Source organism: Lissotriton helveticus, chromosome 12, assembly GCF_964261635.1.
Source record: "Lissotriton helveticus chromosome 12, aLisHel1.1, whole genome shotgun sequence".
In the NCBI taxonomy this organism is placed as follows: Eukaryota; Metazoa; Chordata; class Amphibia; order Caudata; family Salamandridae; genus Lissotriton; species Lissotriton helveticus.
In genome coordinates, this window is record NC_136073.1 from 269,169,008 (window position 1) to 269,190,910 (window position 21,903).

The 21,903-nt window shown below is 42.2% G+C and overlaps 1 protein-coding gene across 1 annotated transcript in view; it reads right to left on the reverse strand.

The window, feature by feature from the left end:
- Positions 1 to 21,903, reverse strand: part of DHX38 (DEAH-box helicase 38) — a 1,077,951-nt gene that overhangs the window by 25,473 nt on the left and 1,030,575 nt on the right. The window contains exons 25-26 of the mRNA XM_078670369.1: positions 3,281 to 3,376; positions 3,040 to 3,161 (exon numbers count right to left, since the gene is read on the reverse strand). Coding sequence (XP_078526495.1) covers positions 3,040 to 3,161; positions 3,281 to 3,376 — 218 coding nt within the window. The remainder of the gene's footprint in view (positions 1 to 3,039; positions 3,162 to 3,280; positions 3,377 to 21,903) is intronic.

The window sequence follows — 21,903 nt, forward strand, 5'->3', positions numbered from 1 at the left end:
AGTCTAAGGAGCTGCAGCATGTCTGCATCTCACCGAAATCACTAGAACAATCAGGCTTTTGTTTAGTCCTTAGAAAATCACAATCCTGCTGCAGGATATTATTTCCACAGGTGTGATTTTGACACTTTTATTGTGGAAGAGGTAACAAACTGTTCCTGTGCAATGCCAAGAACTAAAGGAAGCAAAGGAATTAGAGCTACCCTCGGTTGTAAAGTGTTAAAAAAAATCACTGAAAGAGCAGCATGTGACTCTTCCTGAGGAGTGCTAAACTTAGCTGCTTCCTTGGCTAAGACCTCATGACAGAAGCGGCACGGGTGGGAGATGCAGCTGTTAAAGCTGGTGTATAAAGTGAATGAGTAACATCTGAGTCTGAAATAGTTGACCCGGATCTGGAAGGCGATCTGCTTCTTTCTGTATCCTGCTGTGTAATAACAGGATACTGGCGATCTGTAAGGTGGCATTCAAGTCTGTTTTCCCTTCCGTAGTTACGTCATTGATGTTGGCCTCGATACCATCCTGGGGATGACAGTTGCAAGGGTTAGGGCTTTAAAGGGACCTCTGCAAAAGGGGTTGTTGGTCTTAGTGGTCTGAAAAATAGTGTGAGAAGACTCAGAGTGATAGAATAAAGTATAGATTGAGGAGGCTTTGATAGGCATGCCACTTCTTTCCTAGCCTATGCTGACAAACAGGTGGAAAAACCTGGTGTTACTTTAGGAGACATGCCAAGTTGATAAAGTGATGACAACAGTGGCAAACATACTGGTAAAATTAAGGCAAGAGACTTAATCAACAGAGTAGCCATCATAGGTGTAGACAGTGCTTAATTTTTGCTGGTGTTTGCCGGTGGTGGCCACAGTCACTTATTTTTGGGAACTGACAATTATTTTTCTGCATCAGACCTTGAGCACGATAGGGAAAAACACAGATTTGAAAGACGAGGAAGAGAAAGACAGAAAACCTGCCACAAAGGGAGAAAAAAGGAATCCTCTAGAGTGAACTAAAAAAAATTAATTAGATTAAAGAGGTCTGAGGTGAACTGAAGACCACGTAGCTTTGGTATTCGGCACACTGACATTTTATTACACCCTGCTGTGGGCTTCTAGGCACCAGCATGCATTTACTTACAAATTAGGCACTCGGTATAGACATCACAGGAGATGGTGACAGACTTGATCATTTTGACACCGATGGTGTCAAAGGCATCAATGGTGTCCTGTGGCATTTCCTTTTCAATGTTGAGGGATGCGACGATGAGTGATGTTCTGGTTTCAATGTCAGTGTTGCCCAGAGTCCTCCCAACACCAATAGGGTAGCAGCTTTCCAACGTTGATTGTTTGGAGAACTCTCCATGATGTGGATGAGTGGTAAATGTCAAACCGTCTGTCGATAGAGAGAAAGTTGGAGCCAATGCTATTTTCTTAGACTCTGATCTCACAGGACTGACAATCTCCTTTCTCTGGATCTACCCTGTTTGAATCCTCTAGGAGGAAGCATGAGATGATGACTTCAGATTCCTCCTTGCCTCCACCGCTCTAAAATTCTGCACATGGCTTTGAGCCTTATGACTCTTGGTCCCTCAAGTGTTTTGCTTCTTTTAACAGCTGTAATAGTCTTTGACCGAATGCGAGGTTGGCAGGAACCCCCACACAGACCTTGTGAGGGGTCAGAGACAGCCTTTTTCCTCACAAAGGATGGGCACTTCTCAAAAAGAGAAGGCATTTCTGAAGAAAACCTTTGCTAGAAGACAGCACAAAATAATCTCACTTGATAGAAAGATGTTAAAGATTTTGAGTGTAAGAGAAAAGAAAAAGATTTGCTGACACTTTTTACTTGAAAAACAGAGGTGTGAAATGTCATATGTGTTCTAAGATGCTACAAACAGTAGCCTGACTGTGTGAGGCAACTGCTAGAAGGAGTGCATAATGGGCACGGCAAGCCAACAAAGTCTTAAAGAGAATCAGGGCTTCTCTTCTTTCAATGTAAACCTACCAGGATATAGTTTTTCTACATTTTCTAAATGTTCACACTTTCTTTCACATCAGATGTTGCAATGCAGGGTTCAAACTGCTTAATGGGTTTCATCAGTGCATTTCCAAGAAAATATTTAGCCTTTGTTAGATTAATATAGGGGGCTGTTCATCATGAGGACAGATCGACAATGACATCCTGCGTGATAATGCCATGGAAAAAACATTGATGAAAAGTACTCTCGGCTTCACGTACCCAGAAGGGAATTACTCCAACGTTCATGGTTGAAATGAAGGGTCTTCCGTGCACAACCTTTCAGAGTTCAAACAAGCATGAAGAAAAGAAAGTTGCTGCTTAGTAGGGAATTTAATTTCCAGGAGTGATCGACTATCTTTACACTAAAATCTCACACCAGGCATCCCATTCAGTACAAGGTACAAAATAGTCCAAAATGCCCTCAATTAATTAGAAATGTTACAGTTAATCACAATTTAAACAAGGGTTGAACACTTTTTGGAATAAAGAAAAGTGCTCTTGCTCTGGAACATTACTTGTTATTTGTACCAGAAGAGATCTCGAGAAACAGAAATGAGATGGCAAGATGGTGTAGGAAGCATTTTCACAAAGATGATGCAGGAGAACTAAGAATAATAATCTGAGGAAATAAAGTGTGCTTAAGAACAAGAACATAACCAAGCTTAAAAAACCTTAAACAAAGCATTGAAATGAAATATTGCACCTGGGACAGCATTACAGAATGACAAGGAATTCCTGAAGCATAGGATTTTGACCTGAACATAGCACACATGGAACTTACAATGTTACCTTTGAGACTGGCTGACACTGAGGAATGATCACTGGACAGGTATCAATGAGAACAAAGCACACAGGTGAAAATCTCACTTCAAAAGAATGGTTTTAAAATGAAGCATCCTTTGATTTAATGCAGAACATCAATTCAATTCCTGGGTTTTGTTCACTGAATGCCACATTCAGATTACGGGGTAGAAGATTTTTAAGGCTTGATACAGACAGAGAGAGGTGGATCTTTGATTTCCTAAGAGGTATTACCTTGAGCTGCCAAGGATGTTCTTTTTCTCCTGCTCTTCCTTGCGAGATCGCAGCTGCTCTTCAGCTAATGCCATTTCTTCTTCCATGGCAGACACATCCTCTTTGGCACGTCGCCGATTTTCCTAAATATTAAAAGGTACAAAATCAAACTGACATATTAACCACCGGCTGACATTTTCACCAGAATCCACTTTTTCTCTGTGCCAATAGGAAACTAAAACATGAGTAAGAATGTTCCTACCTGGCGAGATTTGCCTGCATGTTTGATACTGTAGAACATGGGCCCCAGCTCAGCCAACCATTCACCATCTACAGAGGTTACGCACTGCATGTATTCCTGTGGAGACAAATGTTAGAGAATGGAATAAGTGAGTCCCAACCCAAAGAGATTAACTACAGCATGGCTTCCTATGGAGAAAAAAGTTAAACAAACTGTGAAGCAATGTCTTTCTTCTTCATATTTGATTAGAATCATATTACACACAAGATCTCATAGCTGACAAAGATTCAATGTAGTTACTGTACTACTAAAGGACCAATTAAGTGAAAAGTTCACCATAAAGTATTCTAGCTTCAAAGTGCTTATTCACTTTCACAGAACATCCGCCACTGAAGTAGTTGGGGAAGGCACCCAGTGTGGGGTGGGATCACCAAAAGTGCTGTGGATTTTTATTTTATAGTACATGCATTATCTTCTGAACAAAAGGCTCTATTCTAAGGTCAGCGTATTACTTTTCAGCTTTTTGGACAGGCAAATGTTCTTCTTTGGGATCAGGGAGCTCAGGAAACTTAAGGGCATCCTTTGACATAATGATCTAAATCTCTGAATTATCAGGTTGCTGAGTCTATTCTCCCCTAAAGGGGAAGATGTGAAGTCCAATACAACTTCAGTAATACACAAACAAGCGGATTCCTCGAGTTGTGATGTTGTAGTTAAAAATGTATTCATCACTGTCAGGAGATTATTCTCAACCAGTTGCAATGGGTTTACAATGAGCAGTGGGCCATTACACAAACCAGGAGATGCTACAGATAAGGATTATCCTACAAGTGGGGAAACATCTCTGAAAAAGTGATATCATAAAGAACGACAAGACTTTGAAAGGCTTACCAACATAGATCAAACAAGACACCAAATTGAAAGACCTGTGCCATGGGATGCAACACAGGAAATAACAGAGGAATACAACTTTGGAAAGCACATGTGATGTACTTATGAGGAGAAACAGGAAAATGAAATAAATGGTAAATGAGTGATTGTGAGCAAACTTGTAATAAGGGGAGTATGTTAGATAAACAGTGCAATATGAAAGAATATAGTTTCTTTAAATAATGGAAAATTTTAATATGGAGAATCACAAATATACATATGTAGAATGTCCTTTGTTGCACTTGCGTTGAAAATAAAATTCTTTTAAAATATCAACCCCGAAAATATACATATATATATATACATATATACATATATATATATATATATAAAAACATATATACTTTTGGGTAGCAGGAATATTGCCCGGCGCATATAAACTCAGTTACTGGTCCCCACCAGTATATTTATTCTATAATAAAAATTACATTTTACTAAGTGTTTACCAACATAAGACATTAAATATTTTCATAGATTTACTTTGGTTATTCGTTATTCTTATTTTTTACGATATAACGTAATTATTTAACAATACTGCCTACAGCCAACACGTATTTCACCCAAAAACGCACTTCTTCAGAGGTTAACATTTCTGTTTCTTTCGTATTTGAGGTAGCTAGATTTTGTGTATATCATACCCTTCAAATTTAACAGCACATTTTACTGGATGGTAGTTATTATTTTCCAATAGTACTTTTGTAGATGTATTCTGCTCTTTTCGTCTGGTTTTATTTCAAATGGAAGCATCTGTGATTTCCTCGATATCTACTCCCTTTCTTCCAGCTCTTATTATTGCTCCCCTTGATATGGGATAAGTAGTGAATTTCTTGCACGTCCGTTTGTTTGTTCGGTCAGGATGCTTTGACTCAAAGCATCCTAACTGGACGAACGAAACGACGTGCAAGAAATTCACTACTTAATAACTACCATCTAATATATTTGCTGTCAAATGTGGAGGATATAATAAACACAGAATCTAGCTACCTCAAATATGAAAGAAACAGGGACGAAAGCCTTTCGCCATTTATACAGCAAAATCTTTAGTATAGGATTAGTAATGTGCTATCTATGATGAGCTCTAAAATGACAAAAATCTTTTACCACTCCAGGCACAGTATTACAGCTTTGGATTAGTAAAATACCATCTTTATATCTTACTATTAAGTGGTCTGATCCATTAGCAGAGCAGGTCCTTCGTCAATTGGGTGCAAGTCCCCACTATATAGCTAGATGATGATTCCCGAAGTAAAGAGAGACTGACATTCCAAAGTGGAATACAGTGATCAGTTCTTTATTAGGATCATAACAGTTTGTCAGTATATTTTAATCCACTTCAGTTAAAAACAAAATGTTTTGTGAAATCTGCATATAAAGTGGCAAAATCGGTAAATCCATAAGTATGTGGGAAATTTTGCAGCCACTGAGTCACGCACATCCACTGGTCCTCACTATTGTTCTCTGTATTACCAACAATTTATTTGTGAAAGGTATATCTAAACATTTTAATTCAAATCAGCACATATGGCTAGCCACATTTTGAAGAAAGCAGCTTTTCCTAGCAAGCTACCCAAAAATAACCATACAAAGTAATACATACATAAAGGGTAATGTATAATATGGTCCTTTATTGCAAATTTAGGGTTCTGGAGAGATATGCTCCCTGATCATAGCAGTGATGCAAACCATCATGACATTTTTGGGTGTAGTAGAAATAGGAGTCCACTGGGACAATTGCAGCCAAGCAGCTACCACTGCATATCTTTTGCAGTCTCCTCTGACACCTGAATGGAATCCAACAGATACCCCTGGTGCTGTCCCACTGAGACTTCAAATCCCACTGACGAAGTATGCCTCTGCCTTCGGGAATAGTCGACAAGCAGGATAGAGGGGGCAAGCAAGCCAAAAAGCCTCAGACCTATCTTAACAGAGACCCAGAACTGAAGATGAAACCTTGAGATCATAGCAAAAATGTCCAGAACTTGTTGGTCCAGAGGCAAGGCCCAAGAGCGCACCATATCACGAAGGCTCCAATGAAGGGGAGTCTCTGTGAATGTGTCAGGTGTGACTTTGGCAGATTCACTAAAAACCACACTGAGGTAAGGAGGTTTGCCATTGTCTGGAGGTGGTCCATGACTAACTGTGGTTAGCCCAGCCTCATCAGCCAATTGTCCCGACCAGCGAAGATGGGAAGCAACTATCGCCATCACCTTTATAAACAACTGAGGGGCACTGTGGAAACCGAAAGGAAGCCCAGATAACTGAAAATGCTTGTGGCACACCTTGAACTGCAGGTATCGCCTGGGACCTGCAAGACGGGCATGTCAAAATAAGAATCCTGTCGGTTCAATGCCACATCCAGTCTCCGGTATCCAAGGCGTAGACCTTGGGCCCGGATGAGCATTTTGAATTTGTCTTGAGCACAAAGGCGCTGAGAGGGTGAAAATGAAAAATAAGACAAAGGCCTCTATTCTTCTTCGGTACAAGGAAATAGTGGGAGTAACATCTAGTCTCTACTTCCAAGGCAGGTACTGTCTATTGCTCTTTTGACCAAAAAGCCTGCACTTCTTGGCATAAAAAAAAGATATACGGTCCTCTGAGTAGTGATCTGAAATATGCAGCAACGTCGGTGAATCGGTAAAAAATGGCAAGTCATAGCCCTGCTGAACAATCTGCAGGACTGATTTGTCGAATGTGATCTGTTGCCACCCCTGCAGGAAGTGGCTGATCCTGCCTCTTACTGGGTAGATACGTGCTGGTAAGGGTGTGATCAAGGGGCGTGTAGGTTGCAGTTAGTGGAGTAATGGATCAAATGAACCGTGCCCCCAGTGCTCAGGTCGTTTTCTGTTGGGTTCACTACCACAAAAGTGCTGGGAGGCTGGTGATGCTGGTATGCCAGGTTCCTGGCATATCCACAAGAACAAAACTGTTGGGGAAATTGCTTGACTCGAACTAAAACGAACAAAGAGCGTGCCATGGCCTAGATTTCCTTAAAGTGGTCTGGGCTGAATCTGCCTTCTCAGAAAACAGGCAGGAGCCGTCAAAAAGCATGTCCATCAAAGACACCTGGATGTCTCCTGCAGAGTCAGTGGATCTAATCCAGGTGGTGTGATGCACCATGGTGATTCCCATAGCCCTACCTAGACAGTCTGTGGTGTCCCCACCCGAGCGGATGACCAATTTGTCTGTATCCTGGCCATCCTGAATAGTTTGGGAGAGATAAGCTAATTAGTCTACGGGGACCATAGGAAAGATCTCACCACCATGTCCACAGCGCATGGGTGTAATTGCATAATAAATAGCTCTACTGACCAACATCATACGAGGATAGCTGAGAAGAGCATATGTTTTCTGAATATGTTCACTCAATTTGACTCTGTCAGGGTGAGTGGTAGGAAAGGTACTAGGGTTGATAGGAAAGGCATCAGGGGTTAACTTTAAGAGTGGACCGTTGTTACTACCATACTTTAGGGGGAGGATGCTGGGTCTAGAAGTCTATGGAGGCGGACAACCTGTCGGTTGACTGGGGGGCCAGAACATGGTTTAGCCCAGGTCTCCAGCAGTGGGTCAGTGATGGTTTTCATTGGGGGCAAAAGAAGTTTGTTCGGTGCCTGTGCAGGCTGTAGGACTATTGCTAATATGTTTATCTTTACCTCCATAGGTTGATGACTCCAGCAGCCCTCCTGATCACTGTAGCAAAAGAAGTGCTTTACTCAGTTGGTGGCCCAGAGGTGGAACCTAGCCCAATATTGGATGAGTTATCCAAGCCATCTGGTATCCTGTAGCGCTATAAAGCATGTAGTGTCTGTGCTGAACCGCATGTGAGGGTATTTGCTCGAGTCAGATGGTGTTACCAAATGCAGCAACACATCAGTTTCATCCTTGTTCCTCAACAGTTGTTTTTATCACTTATTTGAATGATTTTGGGGGGCTCCAGCTTAGGTCCGCTGCCACCATTCCCTCGCATTCTTTCCCTCTACATTGTATTTTTAGTGGTTCTTAGCTATAGAGTATTCCACTCTCTTCAGTTCCATCATTGGCACTTGCCCACTAATGGCTATGATTTCACACTATCATTTCTGCAACAGTGCCCATTCATGTTGTTCTTTCAAGGACTTCAGTTTTTCTGGAGTTTTTTTTTAAGACCTTTCAACTAATGTTGGCTAATCTAGCCAATTCAACTATGCACAATGTTCTTACTACCAACCTTTAATGAGTCCCATATTGTGGAGAGGCTACATTCATCATTATTGTTATTCTGCAGGAACTCCTTCATTTGTGTCTCTCTCTTTCTTAGCTACCAGATCTCTTGCAAAGCTATCATTCAAATTCCAATTGAAAAGTCTTTCTCTCAGTCCAGTAAAATATCACTGGTGCATAGTCGTAAAAAGAAACTCACCCCATCATCAGCAATCTTGAGAGGAGAAAAGAAGTGTGATCTGCGAACATTATATCAAATCCTGCCTATGTTTTATGTGGCCCCGAGTAATGTGAGATGTCTCTAGCCTTTGAATGAAGGATTCGTCACACATATGTTTGACTCAAATTGGAAACCTATTTAACTAAGCCAGGAGAAAGTACAAGCATGCCCCCATACCGTGAACTCCCTGTCTCCACGCGAGTACACAGGTCTAGTCTTCTACTCTTATTAGCGATTACTACACATGGAATAGAAATTTCTGTACAGTCTGCTTCAGAATTGCCACCAACCCTGGTTCGGAGCATAGACTGTCAAAAGTGCAGCTGTCTCATGGTACCCCTGAGTAGACGTCATCTGCCCTCCATAATGCTTGTAGAATTGTTTATTGAGAAGCCTTTATGTCTTGACAGAAATAGCTCTATCCCCTTCGTCTTAGTAGTGGCTGATATATAGAAATGCTGGGAGAAAGACTGACCTTAATCTACAGGTATCTCTGCTCAGTTGGTGGGTTTCTTGTAGGTAGTATATGCCAATCTTTTCCACCTTAGTGCTAAGAGTACTTTAATTTTTTTATTAGGGACATTGAAGCTTGACCATTATAAGTTGTACAGTTGATTGCCTCCGACATAAATCGAAGCACGGGCTCTACTGCGCCATGAATTCAGATTTCATTAACGGTTCCCCAGCAGCTTCTATTACTTCCCCGAGACCTTCTTTGTAACCTGCTATGGCTATTCATTCTCTTGGTCTCTATTTCTAAACCTCTCAACCAACTGACAAACAACCCCCTCCCCCTCCCTCCCGCATCCCCCTTAAGATATTTATCAGGCTGAGATTCAACTTCCCCCCTATGACATTTCCCAGTGTCCTCACTTAAAAGTCCAAACCCTTCCCCTTTCCAGGCGTACATGTGACAATACATCAGACACTATTTAACCTTACTCTCTCCCCCTCCATTCTGAAGCCCCAAAAGACCCATCCCACCTATGTACCGCTACTCGTCCCAGCCATCTTTTTTAGGTCTCGTCCTTTTCCATTGCGAAGCAATGGTAAAGGGGGAGAATTCATGTGCTCCATCGGATAGTCAAACCACCACTTTTGTCCGTGGCGTTTTCTTCGAGTGCACGTACAGGCACGCGCATTTGGCCCATACACTTTCATGGCCATCTGTTCCTGTTCCTAATGGCCCTCCCCCAGCACAGAGCGCGCATCGCGGCCGCATAGCACATCAAAGGGCTTCGCCCAGCGTGTGCTGTGCGGCTTCTCCTCCCCTAATTATGTGGCCGGCCGTACTTGTGTTTCCTGGCCGCTTCCCGGCCGCTCTTGTATTTAATTAGCAGCTTCTTTTGTAAAGCGTCTACACTCCCACCCGTTCATCTCCCTCCTTCCCCTGTGGCCGGCCGGTGGCTGCTGGACACTGCGCTTCATGTTTGTTAGGGTATACTTTACAGATTACTTTACTTTACAGATGCCTCGCACACCACATCACCACATCAAATGCTTCTTCTCCCCCTCACTCACTCCTCATCCCCATATGCTCGCTCCTTCCCTCCCACTCTTTGAAATTGCTTTGCCGCCCCATGCCGTGCCTCTCACGCGCACAACACGCCATGCCCGCTTTCACTTTCTCCTCCCCCCCCCCCCCCCCCGCTCTCCACAGCAATGCTAAGAGCTTGTTTTCATTGGGGCTCTTTTCTTAAAGTGCGAACAAAGAGACATTGTCGTGACAGTCCATACCGGTAGCTGCAGTGCGGCAAAAAGCATGTTTGCTTTCCTTTTAATATGAATGTTTTTATTGTTTGGGTCACTCGGTTCTCCCTCGTTCCCTCTCCTAAAATCCCATGGCGAAATCTGTTGTCTGATCAACATTTGTATTTCTACAGTACTCGGTGACTAGTTGGACTCACACGTTTTGCGTGTAGAGGAGTCTGTTGTAAGTAATCTATGCATCAACTTTTAACACGTGTTCACAGAAGTTGCACTGTTTGTCAAGTGACTTAACAGCACTGCTGCCTTTTACACCAATATTTTTCATTCGTGAGATGGTAGCTTTGCTTCATTTGTTGAACATACTAGTGAATAACTTCATTGTGCGATTGCCTCTTCATTGATTCACTTAGGTCAAGGCCATGCTGTTTATGGGCACACAGGCGCACTGTCCTTTCCAGCATAACATCACGTTTGAAAACATTTCCTCTTAGCAGACGGAATGCTGCATCTGTTAAACCGTAGGAGTACCGCCTATTACTTTTTACGTCACTGATGGTTACCAGAAGACCCATAGGAGGTGAACATGTTTCTTCCTGTAGGCACTGTTTAGTGTTCCTTAATAATTACTGGATATTTCCTGTTTTATTGATGAACATTCACAAATATTTCTATCCGAGAAGGCTGCAAAAAAATGCGAGAGGACTGCATCATTTGAGTTGACACCACTTTGGGTGGTGAAGATATTTGTAGATTGTGGATGGAGATGCATACAGCGAATGATATAACAAGCATTGGAAATGCAATAGGTCTCGCAATTACGCGAGTCTGAACTATTAGCATTGTAAATGATAATGCCCTTTATTTTTGCGTTCTGGTTTTTAGAACATAAATAAAAGGCTTTGTCATTTACAAGGCCTATAGCTTAAATTTGCGTTAAAACGAGACCTATTGCATTGCAAATGCTTGTCTAGATAAGTTACTGTCCTCTTTGGATGGGTTGCATCTTTGTTGCTGATTTGTTTCAGAGAAACACCCACACCCCTTTCCGACTAGCAAAGTTGTTCAACTACCCGAGTTCTTGTTCTAGTGAGCTCCATCGTAGGTGGCTTTGTTCCGGTCTCCTTCCTAGTGGCTCTTTTACATTTTTCTGTCTCTGATTTTTATCACATCTCACCACTGATTCTTTGTCTTTGGTGAAACCTCCATGTTCTCCTATTTCAAGGACCTTCTTGGTCTCAATTAAACACTTGGTTTGGTACGTGTCGCCTTTTCTCTGTAACAGTAGTCAGACAGGGTGTCATCTACTGCAGCTGGTGTTGTGGCTTCATGAAATTGTGTCACAGATTAGAATGACCTTTTTTGCAGTGTGATCACAGAAAAGTCTTGGAGGATGACAAACGGCAAGCCCCAAAAACGAAATCCCTTCTTCCTCCCTGCAAATGCCATTATTTTCTTTTTCTGTATTTAGCTATGTACTCTTTTAAGTATCAGTAGGTCTGTTAGTTTGGAATGCCATGTGGCTGTTCAGTATGGGTGGCCCAATACTATAGTCTTGGAGTAACTGAAGAGAAGAAGTGATCAAAAGAGCAGTGATATATGCCTCATGGACGTCTTGTAGCACATTTACTCCATGCTGGAGGGCCTCCTGATGTTTCTACTCGCCCATGCCTTGCCGCCTTTAAGGAAAACACAATTTCACACAATTTGCTGCCTTCCCTCTTATGTCTTGTACTTCTTGTTGTATGTTACTTTTCGGCACTGGGAAGTTGACTTGCAAGCTATGAAAGAGGTCTTCTAAAAAACTCTTATTTATAGGCACCACCTTTTTAGTCGACTCAAGACAAGTCAGCACATTTATTGCTTTTTAGCACCTCTTGGTTGGGATGTTGGGGCCTTTTGAATAGATTTCTAAGCACTCATCTCAGTTCCCTTTGCCAATGGCCATTCTGTCAGAGTAGTCATGGAGGAGTTCAGTATTTGTTGATAGGCCGACCTTACAACAGGCTCAGTTCAGCTCACGTTTTTCTGATCAGAATTCCATCAGTCTTGCATGGAGCCCAACTTTGGCTTCCTTGGTCAAGCAGCAATATCCCTTTGATCTCTCTTTCGTGATATTGCCAAGCCTCCTGATGTCTTCTAGGCTCAAGACCACACAAATGTTGCTTTCCAAGAGCTGTTCTCTGCTTTGTGTGCTGTACTTTGAGAGCTTTTGTTGTTTATGTCTGTTGTTATTTGCACCTACATCCTGTGTTCAGTGTTTTTTTTTAGGCAAGTTTATACCCCTTCTTTAAACTTCACCCTCATTTAGGACATTCAGCCCTGATGTGCTACCAACTCTGCCAGGACCATGCGGCAGCCTCACTGTGTTCCACTAGGGTCTATTGTTCAATATTGGACCTCAGTGTAGCATGCCTCCTGAATAGTGGTCACTTGTCCAGGTCTTTATCTCCTTCAAGTCAGCTCTTGGGGATCCAGGCCCCTACGTTCTAGTCAGTATTCCCCTCCAAATAAGTGATATGGATAGGCCTATGCCTGGCATGCCCCTCCATGTGTCTTCTATTGTGCATGGCAAAAACTGTAATAGCCTGGGCCTTCCACCAGTGGCACCACATGCAAATCCCCGCAGTTCTGCTGTCAACCAGTAGCGGGGTACAGCACAGATGTGCCTCAGCCATACAGCCCCACACTAGAACAGATTCTTCCACTGTCTGCATACCAGTTTTGGCAATGTCTGCCACCTCCCTCTGTGCAGGTCAGTATTCCTGGTTTAACTTACAGGTTGTGATCATTGCTTCCCTACTTGTTTTCCTCTGGTTACTGAGCTGGCCCACCAATCGGTTCTCTAACTTCTGTCCCAGCTGGACCTCAACGTACCAAATAGTTTCCTCTGAACTCTTTTACCTAATAGCCAGAAGGAAACCATCAAAGACCTTCTTGTGGCTGCAAGTAGTATGTTGCGTCAGATTGCCAAGCGCTATGACTTCCCTTCACCTGACCCGGAGAGCTGGACTCCTTTGCTTGTGCTGATGACATCTGCACGATTCCACTGAGACTATGCTGCTGGGAGGGGCATTTCACATTTCAAGTGTGCTGGGCATGCTCTATGGCCATCAGTTTTCCCACTATCTTGTGGAGCATCTTCACTGAACCCAGTGTGCTAATGATTTGTAATTGGCTCTACTTTGGGGGCAGCCCACCTATCTACCATCTGAGATATGTTCAGATTGGAGGATGGGCAGCAGTCAGCTAAATGTTGGTTCAAGGTGAAGTCTCAGGATTGGCATCTTACTCAACTGCCGTCTTGGATACCTCCCCCCTACAAAGTTTTTTTTTTTTAAAGGAAACCTAAAGGTCAGGAGTTTTCTCAATATTTCACTATGATGGTCTCAAACATATTGACCACATTTGCCTTGTTCGCCAAGATGTTTACAACTATGATTTCCAGCTAAACATCTATTTAAGTGAAATAGATACAGGTAAATATAAACATAAGGCTTTTTTTTACACAGGGACGCTCATTATGTTGTTAGGTTTCTCAAACAAATATTGGAGTCCTAATCAAGAAAAGGTTGTTCTGACTAGCCAAAGTCAGGTAACACTAAAAATGCAAGCATTTTGCTTGAAGATGTAGTCAGCACAAATGATAATGTAATAGTTTATTGTTAATTTGGCATACTCAACGGTTGTGGGGCACCGCTGCCTAACTGATACATTTCAACCCCAAGATTCAACGGAACATGGTGATATCAGCATGAGTGTAGAGTACTGGGGAAGCAAATTTCCTATCCTTTCAGAGTTCATCAGTGAGTAACGAGTTGAGGTCATGGTTGCGCCTCCCCTATGACCCACCTTCGCCCAAGTTACCTTTGTTGCAAAGGAGAGTAGAAGATAGGACCACCTCTACAGCCTACTATCAAGAACAATGAAGATCAGAAAACAGAGGTGAGAACCAAAGGGACTGTTTTGATCGATCACTTCTCGTAGAACCTTTAAGTATCATCCCTCAAACATTTGTTTATTTATATTGAAAGTATATACAAATTGTAGAGCTAGCGTAGAGCATTGTACATAGTAACAAGAACACATATCCACATGAAAAAGACATGCATGTATGCCTACCATTTTAAAATAAGCCACAAATAAGTGAGAATTGTAGAAGGAAATACAATTTATTAGAGGGAGAAGAATGGGGCAAATGGAGATGCCCTCTATGAATTTAGAAAAATACTAAAAAGTTGGTTTTAAGTAGGTTTTATCTTGATCCATATTGAGGACTCAGGAAATAAGTGAATATTTGTCAGGTTCCTTCCTCTAAATGAATGTGTATGTACGTAGACAAACTAAGATCCCTCACCCATACAATTTATGCTCCATTTATTAGGATATCTAAAACATCTGTCAACTTTTGGTACATCCAGTAGACAGAACCGTTTTATAGGGGGATATCCAAACTTTTAAAAAACATTTTCAGGACTCCTCCCCCCCTCCACCCCTCACCCCCAAAGACTTGCCCTTGACCTTTAAGGTTCTCGTGTGGTACACATTAGTCTCAGGAGTTGCTGGCAAACCTGTGGCTGTCACCATCAGGGTTTTAATTGCCCAAATTCTAATGGGCATGCAGACACGTTTTTATGCAACACTGCCACAAAAACATTTGGGGTGGGTTCAACATTCACAAGGGAGGTTGCTGGATGAGCTGGCATTTAGTACTAGTTAAGCCCACACAGAGTTGGTCTATTAAACTGAACATATGCTTATACAGGTACTATTAACTGCTCAGTCAAATATTATCAAAATAAAATGTTATCAGTCAATATCCTGCAAAATAATTATTTTCGATATACAAATCCTTGGCATTACATTAGAAGCCTGCTCACTAAAATACAAAAATAACCAGTACCTGTGCACACAGGCTGGCTAGCCATGCAAACCAGCCATTAGTAGTTCTTGGTACCATGTTTCTTCAATTCGGTTGTGTGTGCTGGACAGCGAGGACCTTGAAAAGTGTGCTCAGCTGCTGCATGGCTTCCAGCCTATCTTTTCTACAGCAGGGCATTATTTTGTTTTTTCTTTCTTGCGAAAATTCTGCTATTCGCTGAGTTTAACATGACTGCTTAGGTTTTGGGAATCATGCTTTTTCTGCTGCAGTTCCTGAGTTACCTTCATATTTTTTCCTACAACAGCAATATTTTACGTTAATACGCAGGTGGATTCACTATTCGTTTCACATTCCAAATTTCTGAAAAAAACTGTGATTTTGTGGATGGAAAAAGTATATTACATGTTCAGAATTGTAGATCCCTTGCAGTGATATTAATCTGCAGGGAAAATGCGCATAAAATGGACATCTGAATATTACAGACCAATAAAACACAACAAACAGAAACAAGTTCAATGGTTCAGTTTATCAAAAGTGCCCAACCATCTCAACGTCTATTCAAGAAAATAGGGAGCATGGCCACAAAAAGAAACTGTCCGGTAACACCTGTTCATCAACTTTGATTTCTTCAATGACATAATTTACTACTGTCAATAATTAACCCCTCGCCAAAAAAAATGCCAGACCACAGACTTTACAAAAAAATATTGTGTAGCTTCTGTAACCAAAGAAGACCAAAACGCCCAACCATTCTAGTGGTGTCATGAACAAATCTGTAGTAGTCTCCGTCACCCAGTGCCATCTTGGGTTACTTTTTTTTGTAGCATGGGCAGGATTAGAAAATGAAATACTTTTATGCTCCTAAATCAGATGTGCAACACGTACTGGTTGTCACTAGGTTGTCACTAGGCAAGATTTAAAGAAGGGTCGCAAAAGTGTTGTAATTTCCCAATCATATTTTTATAAATAAATGCAGATACTGACAGCTCAAATTCTTTGAGGGAGATTAGTATACTTCTCTTCCTAATTAGTATTTTGCTTATATTTTCCAATGGCAAATACCCGCAGGAACAATGATCCGAGATTGGTTGATGTGAGGTGTTAGCATACAAGTTTAGCACAGCGTTAAAATGTCTAATATTTAAAGCACACTACAGGTTCATAGCGAGCGGATTTTGAGCTGATCAGGAAGCTCCCAATTGAGAAAATACCTTGAGGTGTAACTTTATGTCTATGTTACATCTAGGTCTATGGTGGATACCTAAAGGTTGATAATGTGACAAAAAATCTAATCTTCTAATTGCCATGCTATGGTTTTGGATGCAAGATTTTTTATTTTGGAATAACGCTTTTGTGAGGCTTAACATGATTGCTGATCTTCAGCTTGAATTATTGAATTATTAAGGTATGTTGTTGTACCAGTTCTTTAGGATACTCAAGCTACTGTGGGAGATTCAGACTTTCAGGATGTTCTAGTTACGGATAAATAATTGAGAGACATTTCAAGACTTCTATCCATCGAAAAAGCCATGAGCTGTCTTCTTGGAACTTTCTATAAAAATAACAACATGAGCTGTGTTTATGGGTTACATCCTTAATTATGGAATCATCTTATTTTCTAGGCGTTCATCAGTGTGACTCTGCTTTCCCTTGTGAGTTTAAAGATGTAAGGAGCATTTTCTGAAATGAAAATATATTTTTATAAATTATTTCTTAGATGTTCCAGCTCATTTAATGTTTACTCTACTCTTGTTGTTTAAACTCTCTATAATAAATAAAACATTTAAGCCAAAGAAAACAGCCTATGACTTGGACGTATTTGAAAGTGACAAGTGGTACGTAACACAGCACTAAGAGGACGTTGGAAAGATATGCTTAGTGAAATGATTTAAAAAAGGCAAGTTATGCCGTAGATCAGATCTGTAGCGTTTAGTCCTGGGTTAGGGAGCACTCCTTTCTATAGTGTTTAGTCCTGGGTTAATTCTATAGCGTTTAGTCCTGGACATTCTAACAAAGTGTTTTACAATAGTAAGATCAATACAGAAATGAACCTGAACAGAAGATCTATTTTTCAGAGATGCTGGATACTGAATGACAGAAGTTATCTGGGATAGCACTGGGAGCTCAGACAAACAGCTTTGGTGAAGTTGTTAAGGACTTCTGATAAATTTTAAGATGTTACAATATTTATCTTTGCAACCAGAGCATTTAAAGGTCCCGATTCAGAAAGGTGACATTGGTTTGGATGTAAACCTAAAGATTCAAAGCAGGAGATGAAAACGTTGCTTAACGGGGATTACACATCACTAGTGTTTGTATCTTTCATAGATTCTAGTCCCTTGGCTGATAAATAAAAAGAAAAATGAAAATACTAGAGGAAAAGCAAATATATCTTGAGGTATATCGAAATTCAACACTGAAGTCAATATGTTCAATCTTTATATGCAACAACAATATTGGTGAAAGGCGCACTCAGGTAATGTGATAATTCGGTTTTTGTTCGATATGTGTGCTGTGTTAGAATTATGCCTGCTGAACATATATATGTATACTATGGTAGTGGCCTAGCCCCGTGTTGGCGACTAGGACTCTAACACGCAACAACGCTATTACAGTATGTACAATCAACAAAAGTTTAATGAAAAATGTTCACTAAAGTGATAAACCTCATATTTATCAATATTCTCTAATCATAGCATCTGATTAACTGCATGATAACAAACAAAATAAATCAGTTTCAAATACACATGTTTCAAAACAATAATTCTGAAACCCAATGCATTTCGGGATACAGCGTCCCTTCGTCAGGGGTTTTCTGTAGGAAAGAAAAAGGAAACCTGTTCAAGAGATGTATGAGAGGGGTAGGTCAAGTTTGTCAGTGAAAACACGAGCATTCGTGATGACTCCAATGTATCGTGCTACCTTCACCAAGGTTTAAGAAGCGAATGTACACACAAACAAAAACCCTTACTGAATTTCTGTAACCAGATACTGCCCCAAGCTGTCGAAATTATCAAAAAGACAGTTAGGGATATTTAGAACAACAAAATCTTGATAAATTATGCGACTTCCAAAGTGCAACGCAATACAACCAGTCTCACGTACCTCTGAATAATAGCCTATGAGATTCAGTAGAGAGGAGTTCAGTAAGTTTCAATGAAACGCAAAATACATGTAGAGTGGGAAGCTTGAATATCGATCAAACAATCTAAAAATCAAAGAAACTGTGATCACTACATCCTTCAATACAGCCAGCCTAGTACTGGGTTTAGCGAGAAACAAATGTAAAACACTGACCTCTCGGACGTGAGGAGCAGTATGAATGTCAATACTGATTTCCGCAAATAGACAAGCAACTGAAAACCTCTAGGTCCCTGCACGGAAATAAAGAGTATTCAATTTCAGAGAATGCGTGAACTGAAAGAGTCAGATACACTCTAGATAGCGTCTGGTTCTCACCTGCCGACAAACAGCTCTGGACCGTCACCACGCTATATGGTAATCCTTGCCAAACGTGCACTGGTGTAAGATGCAAGTCTAAAAAAGTAAAAAGGAGCGTTGAAACGACGTATGAACCAGTGTATCAAGCACAGCACTGGGGCATACGCTGAACAATTCGGCTGTCACGGTTCGCGGCGATGCAGCGGCCGGCCATCCCCGCATACACACACGGAAAGCCGGAATACTCACTTCCGGCCGGAAGTTGAGTCCCCGGTCTAGTCCCGGGCAGCGATCTGGGAGCACAGAAGCACTTCCGGGGGAAACGCTTAAACATCGCGTTTCCCACCGGCTCGGTGCTTCGGATTCCTTGCTGGGGATCCCGCTTGCTGAGACCTGCCTGTCTAGTACGGAGACGAGCAGCACTGAAGCGCTGCTCGGCTGTCACGTCAGCCACACGTGTAGAGCGCTTCCTGAGACTCGTCTGCCACCACGGAGTCAAGCCGCGCTGGAGCGCAACTCTGCCTCACATCTGCGCCACTCAGGAGCGCTTGCTTGTTCCTTCTCTTGGGGGATCCAGGAAAGTGCCTGTTTTTGTTACTGTAACCCTTGACGCGCAGGAGCGCCTTGAGGGTGTTTTGTGGACCTGAGTATTGTTTTGGGTTTGTACTTTTCGGTTTCCCACCGTGCAGGTGCGCAAAAAGGGAAACAGCTCAGCCAACAGATTTGGGTTCCTTATAGGGGAAGCCACAGGTTGAGTGACTACTTACAGTTGTCAGCTACACGCGCAGGAGTGCTTTCTTTTGTTTGAGCTTGGGTGAAACGCACAGGAGCGCTTTCTTTTTGTTTGAACTTGGATGTAACGCGCAGGAGCGCTTTCTTTTTGTTTGAACTTGGATGTAACGCGCAGGAGCGCCTTACCTTCGCTATTCATATCCGGAGCTGAACCCAGTGGGGGACCTTCTGTCCCGGAAGCATTGGTGAGTCCTCAGAGGGTTACAAGGTCTGTGTGTGTATGTGGGGGGTGGTTCCTTTTCGGGTCTGACTCAGTTTCTGATCTAGCTCTTTATTGGTTTCCAGTTGACACCGGGACGCCCCGCCAGCTCCACGCTACCCTTTAACCCTACACCCTGGCTCCCATCCCTGCGTCCATCTCATCCCTGCTGGGTATTGCCTTCCACGAGGGTCAGGTGGGTACAGGGACGGGTGCTCTTGTCGTCTCTGCGGAATTGCGTCACAAGCAAAGGTAAGACTTGTGGGGCACCTGACATCGGCTCACCTGGGGTACCAATACTCAAATCCTCAGTAATCCTTTGCGAGCTCCGACGTCCGCTGTGTGTACACCAGCGTGAAAACGCGCTGCTATACTTATCCGCTATTACGCGATGACGTAATCCTGATTAAGCTGGCTAAGACGACGAACTCATGCCGGCACCAAAAATTTAACTAAAACAGACAAAAGTGTTCAAAAACACTCCAAATCAGTTCTTAAGAGCTCCACCAGTACTAATTGCCCGAACAAAACACATAATCAAAGTGGTCAAAAACTCAATGAGACCAGACAGCGAAGCTCGGTTGTAAGTACCCGTAGTCCCGCGTGAATAAAAGGTGAATTCGAGGAATCATGCTGTGTGAAGTGAAACTGCATGATTATCACAGTACGTACAGTATTAGTAAGTAAGTAAATTTTATTGTCAGGTTAATTAAAACCATTACAAAGGATACTTTGATGGCTCATATCATTGGGTAAAAGATTGTAAGAAAATTTTTAAAAACAAGAAAACTTTGGTTAAAAAAGGTAATAGTGCTAAAACAGTTTGATGGGGGAGCGTGATCATAAATTTGGTCTTGGCCATTGTTCAATTAATCTGGTCTGGGCCAACTTCATGGTTTTTTAGTTTCAGTTCCAAAAATTTCAGGAATTTCACCAGCTTCCCATTTAATTGTGGAAGGCCTGGGTCAAAACAAGCGAGAACTGCTTGTCTGCGTGTGCGGATTTTTTGTTCGTTGAAGGCAGTTTTTAACAGGGCTACTCTTTCGTCTTTCAGTTTCGGGCATGTGCATAATAGATGTTCCAAATCTTCATTATCTGCACCGCACAGCCTGCATTTTGTCCCACAGTCCCTTCTCAACCATGGTTGTAAATGTGGAATAGCTGGTAGGATTCCTTGCCTATATTTTAGATTTCCTGCCATACCCCAGACCAAAGTATGCTTGTAACCCCGGCGATTTGTATGTAGACAAAGTCATCCAGGCGTGACGCCTTTGAGAAAAGGTAGCTTTGTCTTCCACATGTGATAGTCTTTTTATGCACTTGTTTACAACATGCTTGAATTGCGCATGCGGTAATGGAGTTTCCCATAATTCTTTCAGGCCTGTGACAGTCAGGGATTCCTCTAAAAAAGTTTTCGCCGGCAGTTTGGAGGAGCTGCTTAAGTCTTGCCATAGCTGGTGGTTCAGTGTGTTTTCTGGCGAGTTCTTTATTTTCTGCCAGCACTTTATGTATGACCCTCTCCTTGCAAGCATTTGGCAGGTCAGTCCAAATTCTAACCGGATCTGGGCTTGTGAGGTGTAGGTTGGCAGGTTAAAGAAAAGTCGGTAGGCCTTTGCAATGGTTGTGTCCAGCAGTCTCGCGTCTATGCCTCTTAGAGCCTCACTGCCGTATGTGATGGATGACTATTTTGACTTGCGCCACGCGGAGCAGTGGGAGAAGAGTGGGACCATTCAGATTTAACTTTAGCTGTTTAAGCGTAGTAGCTATCAGCATCCCCTTCCTCTTGATTGCCTCTAGTTGGTTTGAGAAGCAGCCTCCTTTATCGACCAAGATTCCAAGATATTTATATTCTGAGCAGTTTGCGACTACTTTTGTTCCAAGGAACCAAGTGTGCAGCTTATTGTTCCCAGTTATGGACAAAACTTTGGTCTTATCGATGTTTACTTCTAATAGGTTTGCTTCGGCATATCCGTGCAGCGTATTGATAAGAATTTGAAGGCCTACTTTCGTGTGGCTGACCAGGACCATATCATCTGCATAGGATATGCTGGGCAGCGCTTTGCCCCCCAGGCGTGGAGCGTGCGCGTTACAAGCTTCGAGGGCAGGTGGTAGATCGTCTGTAAATAGGTTGAAAAGGGTCGGCGCCAAAACGCACCCTTGCTTTAGGCCGTTTGTGGTCGGAATGCGCCTGGAGAGGTGAGTGCCGTTACCGAGCTTTACCTGAACCCACGTGTTTGTATGCAGTTCAATCAGAAGGTTTAATTGAGGCGGGGGAA